Genomic DNA, 25,625 nt, shown 5'->3' on the forward strand with positions numbered 1-25,625 from the left:
AAGATTAATCAATCAATCTTTGACAAATCCAAATCCAAATCCAAATCTGAAGCCGAAGCCGAAGCCGAAGCCGAAGCCGAGCCGAGCGAGCGACGACAATGACGGTGCGAGGCTTGCCTTCTTACTAGCTCTTTAAGAGCTAAAAGATGAGCTTCTCTATATAAACACCAAGACTTTCTTTCTTTCTACCAATGAGGGACAAAGTGCATTAGTGAACTCATTCAAAATTTTACTTCCCTCCGTTTCTTTCCCACCATTTTCCATTCACCCTCTTTTGTTATTAAACAAAATCCAACAATCCCCCACCTGAATGGGGAATGGCTATAAACTTAAAGGAATGCACGGACGTGTGTGTGTTTTACAAGCAAGAATTGATTGCCTCTGGATAAGTAGGTTTCCTTTTGAACTTTCCGTAGTGAACTTATATCGGATATACTCGGTCAATCGGTAGATTTGATATCTTTGAACCGTCGAGTTTTGTTGTATACCTAGACAACATAAGTCACACAATCAATCCTTAACCATCTATGGTTCTCACAGTTGTGTTCGTTTCAGCCATGAACACCGCCTGGTTTCATGAGTGCTTAGAGAATGGGCCTTTACTTTCATTCTCCTTGAAGCGGCTTACACTTCACACTCACATAGGTGATTCCTAAACGTGTAATCCTAAAGACACACTATCTGGTCATATCCTGCCAGACTTAGCAAATCATTAAAAGCTTTAAGCTTTATTGACTCATCAAAAAGCCTTAATGCTTTACCTCGTTTTTGAACATTGTCTTCATCACGAGAATGGGTTGAGTTAGTTGACAATGTTGAACCGTCATTCATAACTTTGTTTGAGCTCTTTGAACCTAGCTCTTGGGATCTCCAGTCTGCTAGGTAGAGTTACCGCCATGATGACTTGTCCTAGGCCTTTAACCTCATTCCCTTTGATGATCTTTCAACTGCCTCTCTAGATAGGCCTTTTGTAAGTGGATCCGACACGTTATCTCTTGACTTTACGTAGTCAATTGTGACAACACCACTAGAGAGTAGTTGTCTAACGGTATTGTGTCTCCGTCGAATATGACGAGATTATACATAACGCTCCCTGCCCTACCTATTGTCGCTTGACTGTCACAATGTATACAAATAGGTGCCAAAGGTTTGGGCCAAAATGGAATATCTTCCAAAAAATTCCGGAGCCATTCAGCTTCTTCACCGGCTTTATCTAAAGCTATGAATTCAGATTCCATTGTAGAACGGGTGATGCACGTTTGTTTGGATGATTTCCAAGACACTGCTCCACCCCCAATTGTGAAAACATATCCACTCGTGGATTTAACTTCAGATGATCCGGTAATCCAATTTGCATCACTATATCCCTCGATCACGGAAGGATATTTGTTATAATGCAAAGCATAATTTTGGGTATGTTTCAGATATCCCAAAACTCGTTTCATTTCCATCCAATGTATTTGATTGGGATTACTTGTAAACCGACTCAGTTTGCTAATAGCACATGCTATATCTGGTCGCGTACAATTCATGATATACATCAAACTTCCCAATACTCTTGCATAGTCCAGTTGTGAGTCACTTTCACCTTCATTCTTTTGAAGTGCATAACTCACGTCAATTGGAGTCTTGGCAATTTTGAAATCTAAATACTTGAACTTGTCAAGTACCTTTTCAATGTAGTGAGACTGTGATAATGCTAGACCTTGTGGAGTCTTGCGATTTCTGATTCCTAAGATCACATCAGCAACACCTAAGTCTTTCATGTCGAATTTGCTAGACAACATGCATTTTGTAGCATTTATATCTGTCATATTTTTGTTCATTATCAACATGTCATCAACATATAAACAAACAATTACTTCATGACCTGGAGTGTTTTTAATGTAAACACATTTGTCACACTCATTGATTTTAAATCCATTTGCCAACATTGTTTGGTCAAATTTTGCATGCCATTGTTTGGGTGCTTGTTTAAGTCCATAAAGCGACTTAACAAGTTTGCAAACTTTCTTTTCTTTACCAGGAACCACAAAACCCTCAGGTTGTTACATGTAAATCTCTTCCTCCAATTCTCCATTTAAGAAAGTTGTTTTAACATCCATTTGATGGATTTCAAGACCATACACGGCCGCTAGTGCCACTAACACCCTAATAGATGTTATCCTTGTTATTGGCGAGTAAGTGTCAAAGTAATCAAGGCCTTCCTTTTGTCTATAACCTTTGACAACAAGTCTTGCCTTATATTTGTCAATAGTGCCATCAGCTTTAATTTTCGTTTAAAGATCCATTTCGAACCTAAAGGCTTATTTCCAGGAGGAAGATCAACCAATTCCCATGTATGGTTATCCAAAATTGATTGAATCTCACTATTGACTGCCTCTTTCCAAAATACTGAATCAGAAGACGACATAGCTGCTTTAAAAGTTTGAGGCTCATTTTCAAGCAAGAATGTCACAAAATCTGGTCCAAAGGAAGTAGATGTTCTTTGACGTTTGCTACGCCTTGGATCTTCTATACTTGGAGTATTTTCCTTTGGTTCTTCCCGAGGTCGTTTAGGTCTTTCACTTAACGACTCGCTTTCAGTTTTATACGGATAGATGCTTTCAAAGAATTTGGCATTATCTGATTCCATTACCGTATTAACATGAATCTCGGGATTATCGGATTTATGAACCAAAAATCGACATGCTTTATTGTTTGTAGCATATCCAATAAAAATGCAATCTACTATTTTTGGTCCAATTTTAACCCTTTTAGGTAAAGGAACTTGTACCTTTGCTAGACACCCCCACACTTTGAAATATTTCAAGTTGGGTTTTCTTCCTTTCCATTTTTCATATGGAATAGATTGCGTTTTGATGTGGGGTACTCTGTTGAGTATCCGGTTAGCTGTAAGGATAGCTTCCCCCCACAAACTCTGAGGTAATCCGGAACTTATTAATAAAGAATTCATCATTTCTTTTAAAGTCCGATTTTTCCTTTCCGCAATTACATTGGATTGAGGTGTGTAAGGTGCAGTAGTTTGATGGATAATTCCATATTCCAAACATATTTCTGCAAACGGAGATTCATATTCTCCACCTCTATCACTTCTAATCATTTTGATATTTTTATTCAATTGATTTTCTACCTCATTCTTGTATTGCTTGAATGCTTCAATTGCTTCATCCTTACTATTAAGCAAATAAACATAACAATATCTAGTGCAATCGTCAATAAAAGTAATAAAATACTTTTTTCCACCTCGAGATGGTGTCGACTTCATATCGCAAATGTCAGTATGAATTAAGTCTAAAGGATTTGAATTCCTTTCAACAGACTTATATAAATGTTTTACAAACTTAGATTCAACACATATTTGACATTTCGATTTATTACACTCGAATTTAGGAAATACTTCTAAATTAATTAACTTCCGCAAGGTTTTATAATTGATATGTCCTAAACGAATATGCCATAAATCATTTGACTCCAATAAATAAGAAGAAGCTGAAATTTTATTCATACTGTCAACAACCATTACATTGAGTTTGAAAAGGCCCTCCGTGAGGTAGCCTTTTCCAACATACATTTTGTTCTTGCTTACAACAACTTTATCAGAAACAAATACACATTTGAATCCATTCTTTACAAGTAAAGAAGTAGAAACTAAATTCTTCCTAATAGTAGGAACATGAAGAACATTGTTGAGCGTTAACACCTTGCCGGAAGTCATCTTCAGGAATATCTTCCCATAAACTTCAATCTTGCCTGTTGCATTATTTCCCATGGAAATTTCTTCTTCGGGACCAGCAGTAGAGAAAGTCGCAAATGCTTCTTTGACAGCACAAACATGTCGAGTGGCTCCAGAGTCAATCCACCACTCCTTCGGATTTCCAACAAGGTTGCATTCCGAAAGCATTGCACAAAGATCATCAATGTCATCATTCTTCTCCACTATGTTGTCTTGTCCCTTCTTATTATCCTTTTTGGGGAGACGACAATCAGGGCTTTTATGACCAACTTTTCCACAATTGTAGCAGTTGCCCTTGAACTTCTTTTTGTTCTGCTCCTTAGTTTTTCCAGAAGGCCTCTTCCTCTTCTTACTTTTTGGAGCAGTCTCCTCAACGATATTAGCTCCCATAATCGTTGAATTTCCACGAGACTTCTTCTCGGCTGTTTTGTTGTCTTCCTCGATCTTTAGACGTATCACAAGATCTTCCAATTCATTTCTTTGCGTTTGTGCTTCAGATAGTTCTTGAAATCCCTCCACGAAGGAGGCAATTTTTCAATCATATTAGCTACTTGAAATGCTTCATTCACGACTATACCTTCAGCAATAAGGTCGTGAAAAATAAGTTGAAGCTCCTGAACTTGGGTTCCCATAGTTTTGCTATCTATCACTTTATAGTCTAGAAACTTAGCAACCACGAACTTCTTCAAGCATGCATCTTCTGTCTTGTACTTCTTCTCAAGTGCGTCTCATAATTCTTTCGAAGTATTTATTGCACTATACACATTGTACAAGTCATCCTCTAAAGCACTTAAGATGTAACCTTTGCAAAGAAAATCTGCTTGCTTCCATGCCTCAAAAAACCATGAACTTTTCATTATCTGACATGTCCGCATCAGGAACTGGAGGCTCTTCACTAGTGAATTTCTGCATACCAAGAGTGGTAAGCCAGAAGAACACCCTTTGCTGTCATCCTTTGAAGTTGGTTCCATAAAATTTTCCCGGTTTCTCGGTCGGAGGAACAGCAGTGCGGCTTGACGAGGCTATCGTCGTTGCACCAACAGCCGCGGAAGGAATTCCATTCTCATTTGCCATTTCTTACTGTCAACAACAGAAGAGATCAATTAATGGCAAAACCAAAATAGTAAATAATACTGTAATTAATAAACAGTTCGTAATAAAAACAACTGAAGTTTTTATATACTGTTTTTCCGAAAAAACGATGAAGTTTTTATATTCTTCAAATCGTTTTCTGAATTTTAATACTCTGATGAAGTTTTTATATCTTCAAATCAGAATAATAAAATTCCGACAAAACAGAATATAATTAATAATTTCCTTAAGATTGTTATCAATCTGTATTGCAGTAAATATATTAAGTAATAATCTTTCTGAAAACAGAAACAGAAAGTTAGTAGAAATTAAATTCCGAAAACAGTAAACTTCTTCAAAATAAATTCTGGAAAAACGTTGTAGGAACAAATCGAGCCCACTGAATACACAGTGTGTCCTTAAGGAAATTATTCCCCTCAAATACCCGAGGTTTTGGAATATATCCTCCCAGGATAGAACGATTTAACTCACCAGTGTATCGGTACCTAAAACTCTGGTGATCGGCGAACCACTCAATGATCGTAAAACATACTGGAATATTTTGTGCAGAAGAAGAAGAAGATTCAGAAAATTTCGTAAGTTAATATCCTGGGATTTGAGGTCTATTTATAGCCAACTTGGTGATGTTTCTTAAGAGTTTGCAACCTTTTAGAACAGTCATAGCTGTTGGAACAGGTGTGACACTCTGAAGAGGTTTGCAACCTTTCAGAACAGTCATAACTATTGGAAATTTTTGCGGAATACGAAGCCTAGCCGAGCGAGCGACGACGACGGCGCGAGGCTTGCCTTCTTACTAGCTCTTTAAGAGCTAAAAGATGAGCTTCTTTATATAAACACCAAGACTTTCTTTCTTTCTACCAATGAGGGACAAAGTGCATTAGTGAACTCATTCAAAATTTCACTTCCCTCCATTTCTTTCCCACCATTTTCCATTCACCCTTCTTTTGTTATTAAACAAAATCCAACAGACATCACACATTTCTGTAACCTTCATTGAGTAGGCAAGCTCTGAAAAAATACGTTACCAAAGAAGTATTATCTACTTAAACGTGTAAATGAGATAAAACAGTATAGAGTTCCCCTTGAATTCATGAATTGAGAAAAGATAAAGAGGAAAATCTTACCTGGTGCAACGTAGCCATATGTGTCTGCAAGTGCAATACAATTGGATGATTCTGGCTTGAGAAGCATTGCTATTCCGAAGTCTGAAACACGAGCTTCATACTCAGAATCAAGCAAATCGCTACAATTTCGTAAATATAATGTATATTATGTCGTCGTCATTTTTTTCCAGTTTCAATCTGAAATTCAGCCAAAACCAAGTCTAATCTTCACCAAAATCCCTCAAAATTGAGAAATAAACTCCAAACCAATTCCCAATTATTTGCAACAACACTCAATCCAAACAAATAATGATTTTTGAAAACCTAAATTCGAATTCAAAGCTTCAAAGCTTTTTAATGGCTGTCAATGGTGGAGTTGCTGCTCTCTTTTCCTTTGCTTTACATTACTGAAATTAGGAATTGAGATATAAAGAGAGACGCAGAGAGATTTCCCAATTCTTTGCAACAACATCCAATTCAAACAAATAATATTTTTTGAAAACCCATATTCAAATTCAAATTCAAAGCTTTTTAATGGTTGTCAATGGTGGAATCGTGGGAGGGTGCAAGATACGTGGGGGAGGAGGTGGGATGTGGAGAGAGAAACGTGGACGAGTGGAAGATACGTTAGAGTAATTTTATGATACTAATTATTATCATTAATTTCCTTAAAATGTACATAAATGGTAATTTGGTATATAAAATGTAATTATAGTAAAACTTGAGTAGGGAGGGTAATATAGTTTCATAAAGTGTATAAGAATGTAAAAATTCCTTATTAATTATCTTGATGTCAGGTAATCACGTTTCACTATAATGTGCCCAGCTATTGGAGATCAAATTTGATATTCTATATCTCTATTTTAAATCAATTTGATAACTATTGTACATGTTTTGTATAAAATTATCTCGTATATTATACAATTAGTCCCAGTAATTATTTTTATAGTTATATAAATTCATTTTGCTATGGATTTAGTAATTCAAATTAATTACACATTAGTATTGGGACGTTCAAATTTGATACTGATTTGTGTTCATTATACTAGTTTTGCAGATTCAAGAATTCAAATATAATATTGTTGCAACCAAGTTGATTTTTAATTGTTAGCTTGCTATTTTATTTTTCCACTATTTATACATACCAAAGTTAAATAATGATATATCTGTGTTGTCAAAAACTTACGTGCATGTAAATTTCTCTCTCTGGTGTCAATGCTAGAGAGAGAAACGTATGAAAAAAGAGCAAATATTTAATTATATAACTTAAAAAAGAAGATTTTATTTAAAAAAGGAATATACCAAAAGTTGAATGGCAAGACTATTTCCATTTTCCAATCCTTGTGATACTCTCTTTAGTGCCACAAATGAATCTCCTCAATTTAAAGTATTAATGGGTTGAAGGCTTGAAGCTGGGGAAATTTGGGTAAAATTTGCACGGGCCGTCCTATTTGGTCGCCCTCATTTAATCTATACCCACTTTTTTTTAAAAGTTTTAACTTGTACCCACTGTTTAAACAACTTCAGGCCTTTTTCTCCTCCTTCTTCTCCTCCTTCGTTTTCTGAATGCTGAACCTTGAGATATTGTTATGCGTTCTAGCCTGATGATTCGTATATATCTGCTTATCCCATTATGTTCAGCTGGTCTTACACAATAATTTGACCTCATAGATATTTTAGTTTTACAGGCACATTGGTTTTTGGTTCTAATTTATCTGTAGTAACTTGTTTTCATGTCGAAAATATTTTTCATTCTTTAATCTTTGAAATAAACAACATCAATCGCTGCTATTCATGATTTATTAAATTTATTTTTGTTTAGAACTTTAGCTCTAAGTATGCTGAAGTTCAGCAAATACAAAACAAACTTCAGCCCTAGAATACTGAAGTTCATCACAAACAGAACAAAGCTTCAGCTAAAACATGCTGAAGTTCAGCAAATACAGAACAAAGCTTCAGCTAAAACATGCTGAAGTTTAGCAAATACATAACAAAGCTCCAACTACTAGAATGCTGAAGTTCAGCAATTACAAACAAAAACTTCATCTAATACATGTTGTAGTTTTATTCAACTAAAGTTTGCCATTTACACTATGAACTGAAGATATTTTAGTTTTACAAGCACATTGGTTTTTGGTTCTAATTTATCTGTAGTAACTTGTTTTCATGTCAAAAAAAAATTTCATTCTTTAATCTTTGAAATAAACAGCATCAATCGCTGCTAATCATGATTTATTAAATTCATTGTTGTTTAGAACTTCAGCTCTAAGAATGCTGAAGTTCAGCAAATACAAAATAAACTTCAGCCCTAGAATGCTGAAGTTCATCACAAATAGAACAAAGCTTTAGCTAAAACATGCTGAAGTTCAGCAAATACATAACAAAGTTTCATCTAAAACATGCTGAAGTTTAGCAAATACAGAACAAAGCTTCTACTACTAGAATGCTGAAGTTCAGCAATTACCAACAAAAACTTTAGCCAATACATGTTGTATTTTTATTCAACTGAAGTTTGCCATTTGCACTATGAACTGAAGATATTTTAGTTTTACAGGAACATTGGTTTTTGGTTCTAATTTTTCTGTAGTAACTTGTTTTCATGTCGAAAATATTTTTCATTCTTTAATCTTTGAAATAAACAACATCAATCGCTGCTAATCATGATTTATTAAATTCATTATTGTTTAGAACTTCAGCTCTAAGAATGCTGAAGTTTAGCAAATACAAAATAAACTTCAGCCCTAGAATGCTGAAGTTCATCACAAACAGAACAAAGCGTTAGCTAAAACATGCTGAAGTTCAGCAAATATAGAACAAAGCTTCAGCTAAAACATGCTGAAGTTTAGCAAATACAAAACAAAGTTTCAACTACTAGAATGCTGAAGTTCACAATTACCAACAAAAACTTCAGCCAATACATGTTGTAGTTGTATTCAACTGAAATTTTCCATTTGCACTATGAACTGAAGACGGAATACCTTGAGTGCAAATTTGGGGCAGAGCCGACGGAAGCGGGAGTGGAAGTGAGGCTTGATTCTCAAGTCATCCCTAAGAGGGGTAGTTTCAAGTACCTGGGGTCGTTTATTCAGGGGTCCGGGGAGATCGACGAGGATGTCACACACCGTATAGGGGTGGGGTGGATGAAATGGAGGTTAGCGACGGGAGTCCTGTGTGACAAGAAAGTGCCACTGTTACTGAAAGGTAAATTTTATAGGGCAGTGGTTAGGCCTGCTATGTTGTATGGGACCGAGTGTTGGCCGGTGAAGATCTCACACATCCAGAGGATGAAAGTTGCAGAGATGAGGATGTTGAGGTGGATGTGCGGGCATACAAGGAAGGATAAGATTAGAAATGAAGATATTCGAGAGAAGGTGGGTGTGGCCCCCATGGAGGACAAGATGCGGGAAGCAAGACTCAGATGGTTCGGGCACATTCAGAGGAGGAACACTGATGCACCGGTGAGAAGGTGTGAACGACTGGCGGTGGTGGGTACGAGGAGAGGTAGGGGGAGACCTAAGAAGTATTGGGGAGAGGTGATCAGGCAGGATATGACGCGACTTAGGGTTACTGAGGACATGGCCCTAAACAGGGAATTGTGGAGATCGAGCATTAAGGTGGTAGGTTAGGGAAATTGTGATGTCTTTGTTACAGCGCACTAGAGTGAGACTAGCCAGTTAGGAAGTAGTCTTAGGATGCTATTGATCAACTACTGATGATGGGCTTTATCTCATGTGTATTAATACCTTACATCTTTCTCGTATTTCCTATATCTCTTATATTGCTGTTACTTTGTTTTTTATGGTATTTATGTTATGTTATGGATTTTATGGTACTTTATGTTGTTTTATTATGAGTCTATTGATAGTACTAATATAGTGTCTCTTGTTGCCTCTTTGAGCCGAGGGTCTCCTGGAAACAGCCTCTCTGCCCCTCGGGGTAGAGGTAAGGTCTGCGTACATATTACCCTCCCCAGACCCCACTTGTGGGATTACACTGGGTTGTTGTTGTTGTTGCACTATGAACTGAAGATATTTTAGTTTTACAGACACATTGGTTTTTGGTTCTAATTTATCTGTGGTAACTTGTTTTCATGTCGAAAATATTTTTCATTCTTTAATCTTTGAAATAAACAACATCAATCGCTGCTAATCATGATTTATTAAATTCATTGTTGTTTTGAACTTCAGCTCTAAGAATGTTAAAGTTCAGCAAATACAAAATAAACTTCAGCCCTAGAATGCTGAAGTTCATCACAAACAGAACAAAGCTTTAGCTAAAACATGCTAAAGTTCAGCAAATACAGAACAAAGCTTTAGCTAAAACATGCTGAAGTTTAGCAAATACAGAACAAAGCTTCAACTACTAGAATGTTAAAGTTTAGCAATTACAAACAAAAACTTCAGCCAATACATGTTGTAGTTTTATTCAACTGAAGTTTGCCATTTGCACTATGAACTGAAGATATTTTAGTTTTACAGGCACATTGGTTTTTGGTTCTAATTTATCTGTAGTAACTTGTTTTCATGTCGAAAAGATTTTTCATTCTTTAATCTTTGAAATAAACAGCATCAATCGTTGCTAATCATGATTTATTAAATTCATTGTTGTTTAGAACTTCAGCTCTAAGAATGCTGAAGTTCAGCAAATACAAAACAAATTTCAGCCCTAGAATGCTGAAGTTCATCACAAACAGAACAAAGTTTTAGCTAAAACATGTTGAAGTTCAGCAAATACAGAACAAAACTTCAGCTAAAACATGCTGAAGTTTAGGAAATACAGAACAAAGCTTCAACTACTAGAATGTTGAAGTTCAACAATTACAAATAAAAACTTCAGCCAACACATGTTGTATTTTTATTTCATTGAAGTTTGGCAATTTGCACTATGAACTGAAGTTTGTGTGATTGCCTTTGCAAGTCAGGCCAAATTTCATGCAAAAATATCTGAAGATTTGCTACACTTCAGGCAAAACATTTTGAAATTCAAACTTTAGACATAAATTTTTGCTACTTCAGGCTCGTATATCTGAAGTTACGCGAAAAGTGGGTACGCTTGCAATTTTTTTTGCAAAGCGGGTATAAGTTAAAAGGTGACCCAAAAAGTGGCTATAGATACAAATGCCCTGAAGTTTGACAAGTTGAGTTGCTATTGTGTTTGCCCAAAATCAGCCCATCAGAATTATATGTGTCGCCCAACCCATTAAATATTAGGCGGTTTGGGTGGGTTAAATGGACTTGGGCCATTTTTGTTAGCCCTAATCCTTGTCTTATTTTAAGAAGGAATTTTTACTTCATATAGCAAAGGTTGATATCTTATTTATTTTAAATAAATACTCTTTTAAAAAATTATATTCTATAGATACCTTTTGATTTTTATAGTCAAATATCTATTTATGGTTACCTCCTACTCTTAAGCCATAAAACACTCTTTGTATCATTTTTCTCTCTCATTCTTTCAGATTTTTCTCCACCCTCTCTCTCTCTCTCAACGCCAGTATTTCTCCATGGTTATCTCCTTTCTCTCCGCCTCTTTCTCCATGTTTGAATGTCTAAAATGGTGAGTTATCTAGGTTGGTGTCCCAAGCACTTGGGTATAAACAAGTATGGATCTATGGTATGTTCAATTCTCAGAATATCTTGAAGGATCTAAGACCCCACCTTGATTTCCAATTTGAATGTCAGTTCCAGGTTTGGAACTGTCCATAGGACTGATTCAGTTATCACCACTGCCGGTCCCCGTGACTATCTATTCATTTAATTTATGCGAAGAGACCACGCACATGGGTACACGTACAAAAATCTATGCAAAAGCCATGAAAGAAGGGTTTTGATTCGCGTATCGGCGGTTGCTTCTGCTCAGGAAGTGACCTTGGCTCTGGCACCAATGCCGGACCAAGACGGCGCATTTTTACTATCGGCTTCCGGTGAACGGCGGATCCGTCGGAAATTAGGGTTTGCTCTTGAACAAAGACGACGGAGTTTGGGGCTGAGCAACTTGATTTTCTATTAATAATGTATTTTCATGTATTTCATTGTATTCATTGTCTTTTTTTCATTGTAATTAAATGTATCTCGTTGTATTCCATGTATTTCATTGTATACACTGTCTTTTTTTTCATTGTATTTCTAATGTATCCCGTTGTATTATATGTATTTTATTGTATTCACTGGCTCGCTATATGCCATGAATATATTTATATGTTTTTTAATTAATATAATTTATGTATTCAGATGTATTATATAATTTCTCTGAAGATTGCTATGTTTTTGGGGTATTTTTCGGTTGAGAATCTTTTTTATAACTGAAAATACAAAATTTGTGTGTTATAATTGAGTTTGTTGAGTTATATTAGGAGTCTATTATGTTAATTGATTCACTTTCCGTTTTAAAAACAGTGTAATCCCCTATTTCATGCCGTGAATATAGTCGAATACAGTTGAATACAATAATCTATCCAGCTATAATCTCATGTTTCACTCCATGAATACAGTCGAATACACTCGAATACAACAACTGATCAGCTGGACTTCCCTGATTCACGCCTATTTTTGCTACTGTATTCATGAATACAATAGCTTAAATACATCAAATACATCTTATAACCATAGAAAAGGTATCTATAATCCGTAATATATCAAATGGTATCTATAGATGGCTAATTACTACTAAAAGATAGTGTTTTATAAAAAAAATTCTTTTAAGAATTTAAGACAGTGTCACTTAGCATGCATATAAATTATCTGCTTCTCTTGCTGTTCATCTGTTTTGTTGAATCTTCCACTTTATGTGGCAAAGCTTAGAGCTTAAAAGTTAAGTCACAATACTTAATAACTTAAAATATTTAAATATGTTTTAAGAAAATTGTGCACAACTTCCAAATGTAATAGTATTACATAAACCAAGACAATTATATAGTTTTGTATCTCATTCAACTTTTAGAACAAGTCTTTTATGTTGGTGGATTTTAGGAGTATATCTAATGTCGGTGTTAGCCATGCTTAGTATTATTAATCTTGCATATATTTAGTCATGCATTATAATCCCAATCCCAGTGTAATTTGATTTATACTGTCGGTGTTTGATTAATTTTCTAATTTTTATTAAAAAGTCTAAAGGGAAGACGAAGAAAGCAAAGTTTTTAATTTTTTATCATGCATTCTGGTAACACTTGGGCTTAAGCCCAAATATAAGCCTATATTGGGCCATAAACTTACTTTTAGAACATGTCTTTTATGATGTAAACACTCAACAAAATTACTTTCTAAAACAATAAACTAATCATTTAAGACAAAAATAAGCAAATTTCAAAAAAAAAAAGAGCACAAAAAATAAAGTGGTGGACTATCGAATGTTGAGGTCCACAAATTTTGATTTTACTATCATCACAAACAAGAAAAAGAAATAGACGTAAATAATGAAATAGCCTAAGTTTTGAGCATTAATAGTGTCAAATATATTTACTCCTTATGATTAATTTAAACGATAATTGTAATTCATTCTATTAAGTAACACTTATTGGTGAATATCTAAATTAAATTATAAATAACCTAATATAATATGTGAATTATACTTAAAAAACAGATACATGAATGCTTTTGTGTTCCTGCAATTTGAGAGAACATTGTAAAAAAAAGTCATTATGTTGTCAAGATATATAACTAAATTCCTATATAAAAAGGATAAACTTAAAATTGAAGACTGAAACAAATATACTAATTAATCAGTAAAGAAAATTATCATAATTTATAAATTTATTGATATAAATTAACCTCAACCAAATAACAAAAGGAATATACTGTAACACTTTTCTGTATACTAAATTATTTATATAAATATATAGTAATAATAATAATAAGAAGAATTTAAAATAAATTTGGGGCCTTCAAATTTTGGGGGCCTAAAGCGACGGTCTCAGTGCCCAAGCCTTTAGAGCCGCCCCTGGTTAGCAGCATTAAAGACAACATGACCATGGATTAATTCTCTTCCATTATCATCTCTTCTTTTGTTTCACGTAAATCCGTTATCATCTATGTTGTATGGACTCGCCAAAATGTTGATGCACCCTTGTCGGATCCTCCAAAAATATACTAATTTTGGAAGATACATTTTCGAAGAGTCTGAGCAACAGAAGTTATGTTAAGGATAATTTTGGAAGTTATCACTTATTCATCCATGAAATTAGGCATAGATGATGGAGATATGTTAATGGATATAATCTCTAATTGCAAACTCAGTCCATTTAAGGATGATTAACAGAAAATGAATCGTTATTTTTATGAAAAAAAAGAAAAAAGAAAAGAAAAGGAGTTTTAACTCCCCCAACACAGACACACAAAATTTGAGCAGACTTTTTTCGTGTGGAACAATTTTCGCTTACACTGGTTTTGATTATTTGCCAATGTTTTGAGCACTAATTCACTGGAAAAAACAATTGTAGGACAGATTTAGCCTCAACAATTGAAATTCTATCACTTGGCTTGAAGCTGTTATTCTTTTTCTTAAGTCATCAAAACTTTTGCTCCTGCATAAATTCTAGAACAGTCAGAAACAACATAAAGCGCTGCAGCTTGAAGTCTTGACCTTGACTCGAGGCAAAAGAAGCAGAAGAAAAGCAAAGAAATTTCTTTTACTGGTACTCAAGTTAAATATTTCCACTATTTTACAACTGCAATATCTGTTTAAAGAGAGACATTTATTGCATGTTTATAGAGAAATTAGTTTGACACATGATCCTCTCTACTTTCATCTTTAAGATATCATTTTGTTGGCATGCATTGCGATTGCAGTGTATAATCAAATGTTAGAAGCATTATGCCGTTAAAGATTTTTCACGAGCTACCAGAACTATGCAAAGTAATACAACTAACATCATTACTTGCTACTTAGCAAACGTGAAACTCGTTTATTACTTATTGGCACAAGAAAATTAAAGTATATAGTACATGATATTGCCCGTATATATATATATACACATACTCTGGTACAAGAGCTCAGAATCCTTCAGGTTGAAACTAAACTAAATAAGCATTAAGCACACTAACAACAGTACAACACACAAATACTAGTCCCAGTAATAATTTTGTCTTGGAACTTCTCACTAATTTCTTATTCTTGCTTCACAACCACTTGGCATCAAACTCTTTTCCATACACAAACACCTTATATCTCGAGGTGGATCCATTGACAACATATGGGAGATGAAGTGCATTGTTGACCTTGATTTTGGAGTTTCCAGCAAACAAGAGCTCGCTAGCTTGATCATAAAAGCCAAAACCTCTTTTACTTCATCTTCAGGATTTGGAAGGCGTTCATCAAGCAAATCGCTAAGCTGCACATGATCTCTAGTCGATGAATTTGCAAACAGAGAAATGTATTCCCTTGATTATCTCCAATGCTAATACTCCAAAGCTATAGACGTCACACATTTCTGTAACCTTCATTGTGTAGGCAAGCTCTGAAAAAATACAGTTCCCAAAGAAGTATTAACTACTTAAACGTGTAAATGAGATAAAAACAGTATAGAGTTCACCTTGAATTCATGAATTGAGAAAAGATAAAGAGGAAAATCTTACCTGGTGCAACGTAGCCATATGTGCCTGCAAGTGCAGTACAATTGGATGATTCTGGCTTGAGAAGCTTTGCTATTCCGAAGTCTGAAACACGAGCTTCATACTCAGAATCAAGCAAAATATTATTGCTTGATATGTCTCGATGAACAATTGGTGGCGAACAATCCTGGTGCATGTAAGATAAAGCAAAAGCAACACCTTTGATGATATTCACCCTCTTAAGCCAATCCAATTTCTTGGACTCTATTTCATTGCTCAAGATACTAAACAAACTCCCTCTCTCCACGTACTCGTAAACTAAGAACGAGTGTTTTGCATTCGAACAAAAGCCATAGAGTTTCACAATGTTCCGATGCTTAATCCCATTCAATGCATTGACCTCATTCGTGAAGCTTTTGCAATGTGTATTCGGAAATGAGGAATGAAATCTCTTCACAGCTATACTACCTAATGATGGAAGGTTTACTTTGTAAACGCTTCCCTCCCCTCCCTGCCCGATGCAAAATGTTGCATCAAACTCCTTTGTGGCGTTTAAGATATCCGTGTACAATGCCTTGCCATCTAACAAGGATATCGAAAACAAACCATCATCCCGTCTTTCAATGTCTCTAACTCTTCTTCTTTCATCACACATTAGCAGAACACCAATGAAAGTACAGAGAAGTACTAGTGCTCCCATAATAGGAAGTACAGTGACGAGGATGAGTTTACTTCTTGAGTGCTTCTTCACCATAGAAGATGGCCTTTCGCAAGGCTGGGATCCTGTTACATTGCCACAAAGACCTCTATTACCTTCTAATGATGCATTCATAAAAGCTTCATTATTCGGTATTGGACCTTCCAACTCATTGTATGACAATATGACATAACCTGTCCAACTTTTAAATTCTTTAGGAATGCGGCCAGAGAGGTGATTGTGGGAAAGATTGATGATTTCCAAGTCCTGCAAGTGGGCTAACTGAGGGGGTATTTCTCCATCAAGAAGATTATGACTCAAATCAAGCAGATTAAGGTGAGTTATCCTTCCTATCTCCATCGGAATTTTCTGGCCAAATCTGTTGTTGCTCAGGTTCAAGTGAATCAGCTTCATGTAATCTCCGATAAACATCGGGATTGACCCATTAAATACATTGTCTGACAAATCAAGGGTTTCTAACTTTGATTTGATGAAAGATCAAGTCCTAGTAGCCCTCTTAGGTTTCCAATCTCTGGCGGTATGTTGCCACTAATGTTATTTCTGGCTATCCGCAGATCAGTCAAATTCTCGCATTTTCCCCAGTTGCTGCTGAGTTCACCATGAAAATCATTTTCACTCAATTAATAAATTGAAGCTCTGGATAGATACCAAAAGCTTCAGATAAGTTCCCGGTGAAACTGTTGTTATCAAAGCGAACCCTTTTGAAACTCGAGCACTTGCTCAAGCTTCTTGGAATTGGCCCTGACAGCTTGTTACTATTCACCGTGAAGTTCTCAAGTTTCCCACCTTGGCAAGGATTCTCAGGCAAATGGCCTAAAAATTGGTTTTCATCCATTTCCAGCACAACCAAGTTATCCAAATAGGCAAGTGCTGGTGGAATGGAACCCGAAAGTTTATTGTCCCAGAGAAACAGAGTTTGCAAGTTTCTCAGATTGCCCAAGGAAGCTGGAATTGACCCAGTAAGTTGATTACTGGATAATTGCACATCAGTGAGGTTTTTCAAATTCCCCAACTTACTAGGAATGGAACCAGAAAGTTGGTTATAGTAAAGGTGCAAGAGTTGGAGCTCAGTTAAGTCACCTATTGTTTTGGGAATTGGACCAGAAAGACTGTTATTGTAGAAGCTTAAACTCTGAAGTGACTTCATCTTTCCAATTTCAACAGGAATGGGACCAGACAATTCATTAAGGAAAGCATTGAACACTTTGGCTTTGATCAAGTTACCTATTTCTGGAGGAATATGACCTGTTAACTGGTTTGTATCGAGATAAGCTTCAACAAGATTAACGAGTTTCCCTATTGCTGCTGGAATGGAGCCAGAAAGCTGGTTCTTATAAAGAGACAAAGAAGACGGGTTGTTCAAATTCCCCAATGAAGCAGGAATTGAACCATTTAGAGAGTTATTATATAAAGCTAGCTCAGTAAGAGACCTTAGGTTGCCTATTTCTGCTGGAATAGAACCATTTAATTGGTTGTCAACAATTGTTGCGGAAGTCAAATGTATAGAGTGTGAATAAGTCACAACTACTATACCAAAAATTATGACAGCCACCAAATAATAAATAAGACAATAAAGCAATAATAAAGGGAACACCAGAATTTACGAGGTTCGGCTAATTCTGCCTACTCCTCGGACACAACCAAATATTTTATTCCACTCCAAAATACAAGTGAAATAATACTAAAGAGAGAAGATACAAATGCCTTAAACAGATGAGAAGGCAAATGAGAGGTGTGTTTCAATCCTAAACATTAGGCCTTCTTTTATAGGGGAAAAATCCCCTCCAAACTTAACTCCCAACCAATGTGGGACTTTGGCATTTTGCCAAACTTCAACAAATCTCCACCTTGGCAAAATTCCACATTTTCAATTCTCTCTCAATAACAAATTTTGGTTGTGTCTTCATCTTCAATCTTCAGTGTTCAACAATGTTGATCAAATCCAAACAATGTTGAAACTTGACCGCAGTCACCACCTTTGTCAGCATATCAGCAGGATTCTCTGTAGTATGAATTTTCTTCACCGTGACTCCACCTTCTTCTATGATTTCTCGTACGAAATGATACCGAACATCAATGTGCTTCGTCCTTGCATGATAAACTTGGTTCTTCGCTAATTGAATAGCACTTTGACTATCACAAAAAATTGTGATACCTTTTTGTTCAACACCAAGCTCCTTTAGCAATCCTTGAAGCCAAATTGCCTCTTTCACAGCATCTGTAATAGCCATGTACTCTGCCTCTGTTGTAGACAAAGCAACTGTTGACTGCAAAGTAGACTTCCAACTAACTGGTGCCTTTGCAAAAGTAAACACATAACCAGTAGTTGATCTTCGTTTGTCCATATCACCCGCAAAATCTGAGTCACAATATCCAACTACAGACTGATTGTCTTCCTGCTCAAAAACTAACCCGACATCTACAGTATTATGAATATACCGTAGAATCCACTTCACAGCTTGCCAATGCTCCTTCCCTGGATTGTGCATATATCTGCTAATAACTCCAACAGCTTGTGAAATGTCAGGCCTTGTGCAAACCATTGCATACATCAAGCTACCAACAACATTTGCGTATGGTACCTTTGACATATACTCTCGTTCAGCTTCATCCATTGGCGACATAGTAGTACTTAGCTTAAAATGGGAAGCAAGTGGAGTACTAACTGGCTTAGTCTTGTCATCTATGCCAAAACGTTGAAGTACTCTCTTCAAATATTCCTTTTGAGATAAACAGAGTTTCTTTGAACGTCTATCTCTAATTATCTCCATGCCAAGAATTTTCTTTGCCTCACCCAAATCCTTCATCTCGAACTCCTTCTTCAGTTGAATCTTCAACTTATCAATTTCTTCCAAATTCTTGGAAGCTATCAACATATCATCAACATATAGGAGAAGATATACAAAGGAACCATCTTTAAGCTTGTGCAAATACACACAATGATCGTATTTGCTTCTCTTGTACCCTTGCCGCAACATAAACTCGTCAAATCGCTTGTACCATTGTCTAGAAGATTGTTTCAATCCGTACAACGATTTTTCAAGTTTGCACACCATATTTTCTTTTCCAGCAACTTTGAATCCTTCTGGCTGAGTCATGTAGATTTCCTCCTCCAAGTTTCCATGTAAAAACGCAGTTTTTACATCCATCTGAACTAGTTCCAAATCCAATTGTGCTACCAAAGCCAACATAATTCTAATGGAGGAATGTTTTACAACTGGAGAAAACACTTCATTGTAATCAATTCCCTCCTTTTGAGCATATCCTTTGGCCACCAATCTTGCTTTGTAGCGAACATCTACTTGGTTAGGAAATCCTTCCTTCTTTGCAAATACCCATTTGCACCCAATTGCTTTCTTTCCCTTCGGGAGATTGGCCAATCTCCATGTATGATTCTGATGAAGGGACTGTATCTCATCATTCATGGCAATCCTCCACTTATCTTCTTCTGAACTTTGAACAGCGTCTTTATAAGTAGTAGGAACATCATCAGCTACAATTGAGGTTGCACAAGCAACCGTCTCTATGAGACGAACAGGTTTCGTTATTGTTCTTTTTGGCCTGCTGGTTGCTATTGATTCAAGTTGTTGTTGAGATTCCTGAGTTGGAATCTCCTCTACTGGCTCTCCTTCCAGAGGGTAATCTTCATTTGTTTCCTCCTCTGCTTCTTGTGTAGGAAAAATAAATTTTCCCTCAAACTCCACCTGCTTAGAAGCACCTTCATTTTGTTTGGTATCTTCTGTTACCTTATTTACCATAGCAAATTCATCAAAGGTAACATCTCTGCTGAATATTACTTTCTTTGTCATAGGGCACCATAAGCGATATCCTTTGACTCCAGAAGTAATTCCCATAAAAATAGCCTTCTTTGCCCTTGGATCCAATTTTGACTCCGTCACATGATAATATGCAGTTGAGCCAAACACGTGCAAAGAGTTATAATCTACAGCAGGTTTTCCGTACCATTTTTCAAATGGTGTTTTGCCATCAATAGCAGCAGATGGTAGACGATTAATGAGGTGGCATGCATATGTAATTGCCTCAGCCCAAAATTCTTTGCCCAAGCCAGCATTGGACAACATACACCGTACCTTCTCCAGCAAGGTCCGGTTCATACGTTCTGCCACTCCATTCTGTTGTGGTGTATGTCTAACAGTGAAGTGTCGGACGATGCCATCATTTTCACAGACCTTATTGAAATGATCATTTTTGTATTCACCTCCATTGTCTGTGCGAATACACTTGATCCTCCTGCCTGTTTGATTCTCCACCATCGTCTTCCATTTGAGAAAAATTCCCAGCACTTCATCTTTGTTTTTCATTGTATACACCCACACTCTTCGAGAAAAATCATCAACAAAGGTTACAAAATAGTGCTTCCCACCCAATGAAGGTGTTTTGGAAGGACCCCAAACATCAGAGTGTACATAATCCAAAATGCCTTTAGTATTATGGATCGCTGTACCAAATTTAACCCTTGTCTGTTTCCCTTTGACACAATGCTCACAAAACTCCAAGTTGCAAGCCTTTACTCCTTTTAACAATCCTTGATCTGATAGAGTTTTCAAGGATTTTCCTCCAGCATGTCCCAAGCGCATGTGCCATAGCTTGGTTGCTTCTGCCTCTTTGTCGTCACTGGATGTCACTGTCGCTGTCCCAATAACTGTACTGCCACGATAGCGGTACATATTATTATTCTTCCGATTAGCCTTCATTACCACTAGTGCACCGGAGCATACTCTCATCACTCCATTTTCTGCAATGATTTTGAACCCTTTTGATTCTAGGGCTCCCACAGAGATGAGATTCTTCTTCAAATCCGGTACATATCGAACATCTATCAATGTTCTGATCATTCCATCATGGTTCCTTAATCGTATTGAACCAATGCCATATGAGGTAAGAGGGCTGTTATCCGCTGTGTGGATGACTCCATATTCTCCTTCTTGAAATTCCACGAACCAGTCCCTGTTGGGACACATATGATAGCTACAAGCCGAGTCCATCAACCATATGTCTGATGATGTTGATGACTCTGTTGTAACTAATGAGAAGTCTGAATCATCACAATCAGCTACATTTGAATCCATAATAGCCTTTCCATTGTTATGTTTGGCCTTATTCTTCAACTTCGGACAGTCTTTCTTCCAGTGCCCTTTTTCTCGACAAAAGGCACATTCATCTTTGCTGGGTCTGGATCTTGACTTGGATCTTCCCTTCTTTGTCCTCGTTTGATTTTGAGGACGACCCCTCACAAACAGTGCTTCTCCTTCTCCGCCCTTCTGTTTTTCTCGCTTTCTTTGTTCATAGCTGTACAAAGCTGAACAAACTTCTCTGAGAGAAATTTCGTCATTTCCATGGAGTAGAGTAGTTTCAAGGTGCTCGTACTCATCAGGAAGTGACGCCAACAACATTAAGGCCAAGTCACCATCATCATAAGTTGTATCCATATTTTGCAAATCTGTGACCAACTTATTGAAACTGGTGATATGTTCATTCATCGTGGTACCAGGAACATAGGTGAAGTGAAACAGTCTCTTCTTCATGTACAATTTATTTTGACTGTTTTTCTTCAAAAATTTATCCTCCAGTGCTTTCCATAATTTACTTGCAGAAGTTTCCTTTGTGTATGGATATTTCTGCTCTCTAGCAAGGTAGGATCGAATGGTACCGCAAGCAACACGGTTGATAATTCTCCAATCTTCTTCTCCAATAACATCTGGTTTCTTTTCTTCAATGGCCAGATCTAGCCCTTGTTGAAAAAGGACATCTAGAACCTCGCCTTGCCACATCCCAAAATGTCCGGACCCGTCAAAAATTTCTACCGCAAATTTCGCATTTGACACAATTCTTGTCATAAGCGAAGATGCCAATGATGACGTATTGTTGACACTTGATGTAGATTCTTCTTGTTTATTGTCTCCCATATTTGACACAAATATTATTTAATAGCTGACGACACAAATCAAGATTATTTCCTTTCTGATGTAGAAGATCAGACTAAGCTGCAACTACAGAGCATACTCAGACAGAACCTTGACTCAGTTACCAAGATAAATCTTTTCTGATGTGGAAGATCAGACTATGCTGCAACCACAGAGCATACTTAGACAGTACCTTGGCTCTGATACCAATTGTTGCGGAAGCCAAATGTATAGAGTGTGAATAAGTCACAACTACTATACCAAAAATTATGACAGCCACCAAATAATAAATAAGACAATAAAGCAATAATAAAGGGAACACCAGAATTTACGAGGTTCGGCTAATTCTGCCTACTCCTCGGACACAACCAAATATTTTATTCCACTCCAAAATACAAGTGAAATAATACTAAAGAGAGAAGATACAAATGCCTTAAACAGATGAGAAGGCAAATGAGAGGTGTGTTTCAATCCTAAACATTAGGCCTTCTTTTATAGGGGAAAAATCCCCTCCAAACTTAACTCCCAACCAATGTGGGACTTTGGCATTTTGCCAAACTTCAACAACAATATGAAGGGTCTTAAGCTTTCTTAGTGACCCGATTTGTGGTGGGATTGTGCCCGAAATCTGGTTGATCGACAAGTCAAGATAAACTAGATTAGTGAGTTTACCTATTTCGGGTGGTATGGTGCCAGAGAGCTGGTTCACGCTAAGATCAACATATTCAAGAAAAGGGAGAGATGAAAATGGAAACTCATAGAGTGTGCCAACAACACTAGCATTTGTAATATTCAACCTGTTGACCCTACCATTTAAGCATGTAACTCCATACCAGCCCCTGCATGCATCAGAACCTTACCTTTCGCTCCGACGCTGGAAGAATTCTTGGAACCAACAGGACTTAGTTTCCATGAAGCCAATAAGGTATTATTCTGGTTTTGGAAAGTTGCTTTCCATTTGAGGAGAGCAGTTGCTTCCTCAGTGAAACCATAAGTAACTGTGAAGAGATATAAGAGAGTAAAAAACTGAAGGAAAGAAAATATTCTGGGAATCTTCATTATGGTTAATCTCAGTTGATTGTTTTGGTTATTGATGAACTTGTGCAGAAGTAGAGTTCTATAGTGTAGTGAATCATTAAAAGTCTTGCGAGTCAATAGGTATTTATTTTCTCAGCTTGTGAAATACGGGTAGAAGGACTTCAAGTCAATGAGTCAATATAATGTCTCACTAAATCCATAGAAGGAAAAAGGAAAGCATTCCAATTGGCCAAGCTTTAAATTTGTGGAAATATAGAGAGATTCTTCTCCAGAACTATTCAGAAGTCTTTTGCATTGACGAACTAATGGACATGCCTGTCAATACTTGTATCATCTTCGTAATGTGGAATTATTGCAAGTTTTTCTCACACACATCAGATCTGCTTACTTGGTCAGAGAATCCACTGGAAGTACCTACAAGGTGGAGCAAATTAAAATTTGACGATGAAAATTGCAGAAAAGGAAATAATTTCGAAAAGAATTAAAGCGAAAAGGAAAATGAATTGAGAGAGTGTCATAGACAATTGCTGAAAGCTCCTGAACTGGGCTGTAAAGGAAGAATTAATAATTGAACTTTTAATTTTGAACAGCCTGCTGGAGCATCCAATATTTAACTTTGAATTTTGTTTTTAGGTTTTGCTCCATAGCCACAGTCGGAGAAACAAAAAACAGTATATTTTGCTCCATTTCCATACTAGCAGAATAATGTTAATCATCTTTAGATGGGAAAAATAATTTATTATGAGGGTGAAAATTTTTATAAAGAGTTGTATATATTGTATTTGTCAAAAATTATCTTTAATATGATCAAATCATGTTAACATTAGGAACGTATTCGCAGATTGCCAGAGTTTGCAAGGATCAAGGTCGAGAAGTCGACGTGGATCAAGGTCGAGATCGAGCATCTTAGACAGGGTTATAACGGCTAATCTTAGAATCGAATACAAAAGAAAATATTTTAGTGGATATTTTTTGTACATGTACTATTAGAGTTTTTAGGAATATGTTCCCTGTAAGTAGAAAAAGATGGGGACATGACATATTCATTTGTAAAGAAACACATTGACTTTATCGAGAGAATCTGGCCTTATTACAAACATACAAAAATAATTTTTTTATTAGGGAAATTTTCATAAAGCACTATCTTTTAGTAGTAATTAGTCATCTATAGATATCATTTGCTATATTACGGATTATATATACCTTTTTTGTGGTTATAAGATGTATTTGATGTATTTAAGCTATTGTATTCATGAATACAGTAGCAAAAATAGGCGTGAATCAGGGAAATCCAGCTAATCAGTTGTTGTATTCGAGTGTATTCGACTGTATTCATCGCGTGAAACATGGGATTACAGCGGGACAGATTATTGTATTCTGTTTTTAAATGGAAAGTGTATCAATTAACACAATAGACTCCTAATATAACTCAACAAACTCAATTATAACACACAAAATTTGTATTTCTTGTTATAAAAAAGATTCTCAACTGAAAAATACTCCAAAAACATAGCAATCTTAAGAGAAATTATATAATACATCTGAATACATAAATTATATTAATTATAAAAACATATGAATACATTCATGGCATATAGCGAGACAGTGAATACAATGAAATACATAGAATACAACGGGATACATTGAAAAACAATGGAAAAAAAGACAATGAATATAATGAAATACACGGAATACAGCGAGATACATTGAATTATAATGGAAAAAAAGACAATGAATACAATGAAATTCATGAAAATACAGCATGATACGTTGAGAATACATTGAAATATATTAACAGAAAATCAAGTTGCTCAGCCCCAAACTCCGTTGTCTTTGCTCAAGAACAAACCCTAATTTCCGCCTTGTAGCCAAATAGAGCTTCTTTCGATAGTCGGCGAGTGTCATACGGCGTCGGACGGCTTCTTCTTCGGTAGACATATCGAAATTTGCTCAAAGATCTGTGGAAACTGCTTTCTGATATCGATAATGAACAACCTCTCAACTTGAGGACCAAGCAATGTTTAGATCCCTTGTTCAGAAAGTACAATACTTTGAGCACACCGTTGTTTGAAAATATATATTCTACAATTAATTATTATTGGGAAATTTTTTTAGTTGAGAAGATGCCGCTAGAAGGAGGAGGAGAGCGAAAATTTTAATGGGATGGGGAAGAGAATGAGATGTATCAAAGTCGAGAGAGAAAGAAAATAGTGTAACTGAATAGCGTATTTAGTGGTTTAGGACTAGGAGGTAACCAAAATTAAATATTTTGCTATAAACCTTAAAAGGTATCTATAGAATATAATTTTTTTAAATGGTATTTATTTAAAATAAATAAAGTGTTAACATTTGCTATAGGAGGTAAAAATTCCTTTTTACTAAGATTCTTCTCTAGCTTTTCCACTTGATCCACGAACAACCTGAGTGTCCAAAAGCTCATCAATCATTCATTATTGTCAGAGAGAA

At 36.1% G+C, this 25,625-nt stretch overlaps 1 protein-coding gene across 1 annotated transcript; it reads right to left on the bottom strand.

Moving 5' to 3' along the window:
• Window positions 1-5,726: 5,726 nt before the first annotated feature.
• LOC104210922 (MDIS1-interacting receptor like kinase 2-like) lies at window positions 5,727-23,180 on the bottom strand. Its single transcript, XM_070173521.1, is given in 9 exon segments — window positions 5,727-5,836; window positions 5,953-6,071; window positions 15,090-15,299; window positions 15,301-15,385; window positions 15,504-16,658; window positions 16,661-16,819; window positions 16,822-17,680; window positions 22,693-22,976; window positions 23,015-23,180. Coding segments are annotated over 9 exon segments (3,147 nt in total).
• Between the last annotated feature and the right edge of the window lie 2,445 nt (window positions 23,181-25,625).

This window comes from Nicotiana sylvestris, chromosome 4 (assembly GCF_000393655.2).
Source record: "Nicotiana sylvestris chromosome 4, ASM39365v2, whole genome shotgun sequence".
In the NCBI taxonomy this organism is placed as follows: domain Eukaryota; kingdom Viridiplantae; phylum Streptophyta; class Magnoliopsida; order Solanales; family Solanaceae; genus Nicotiana; species Nicotiana sylvestris.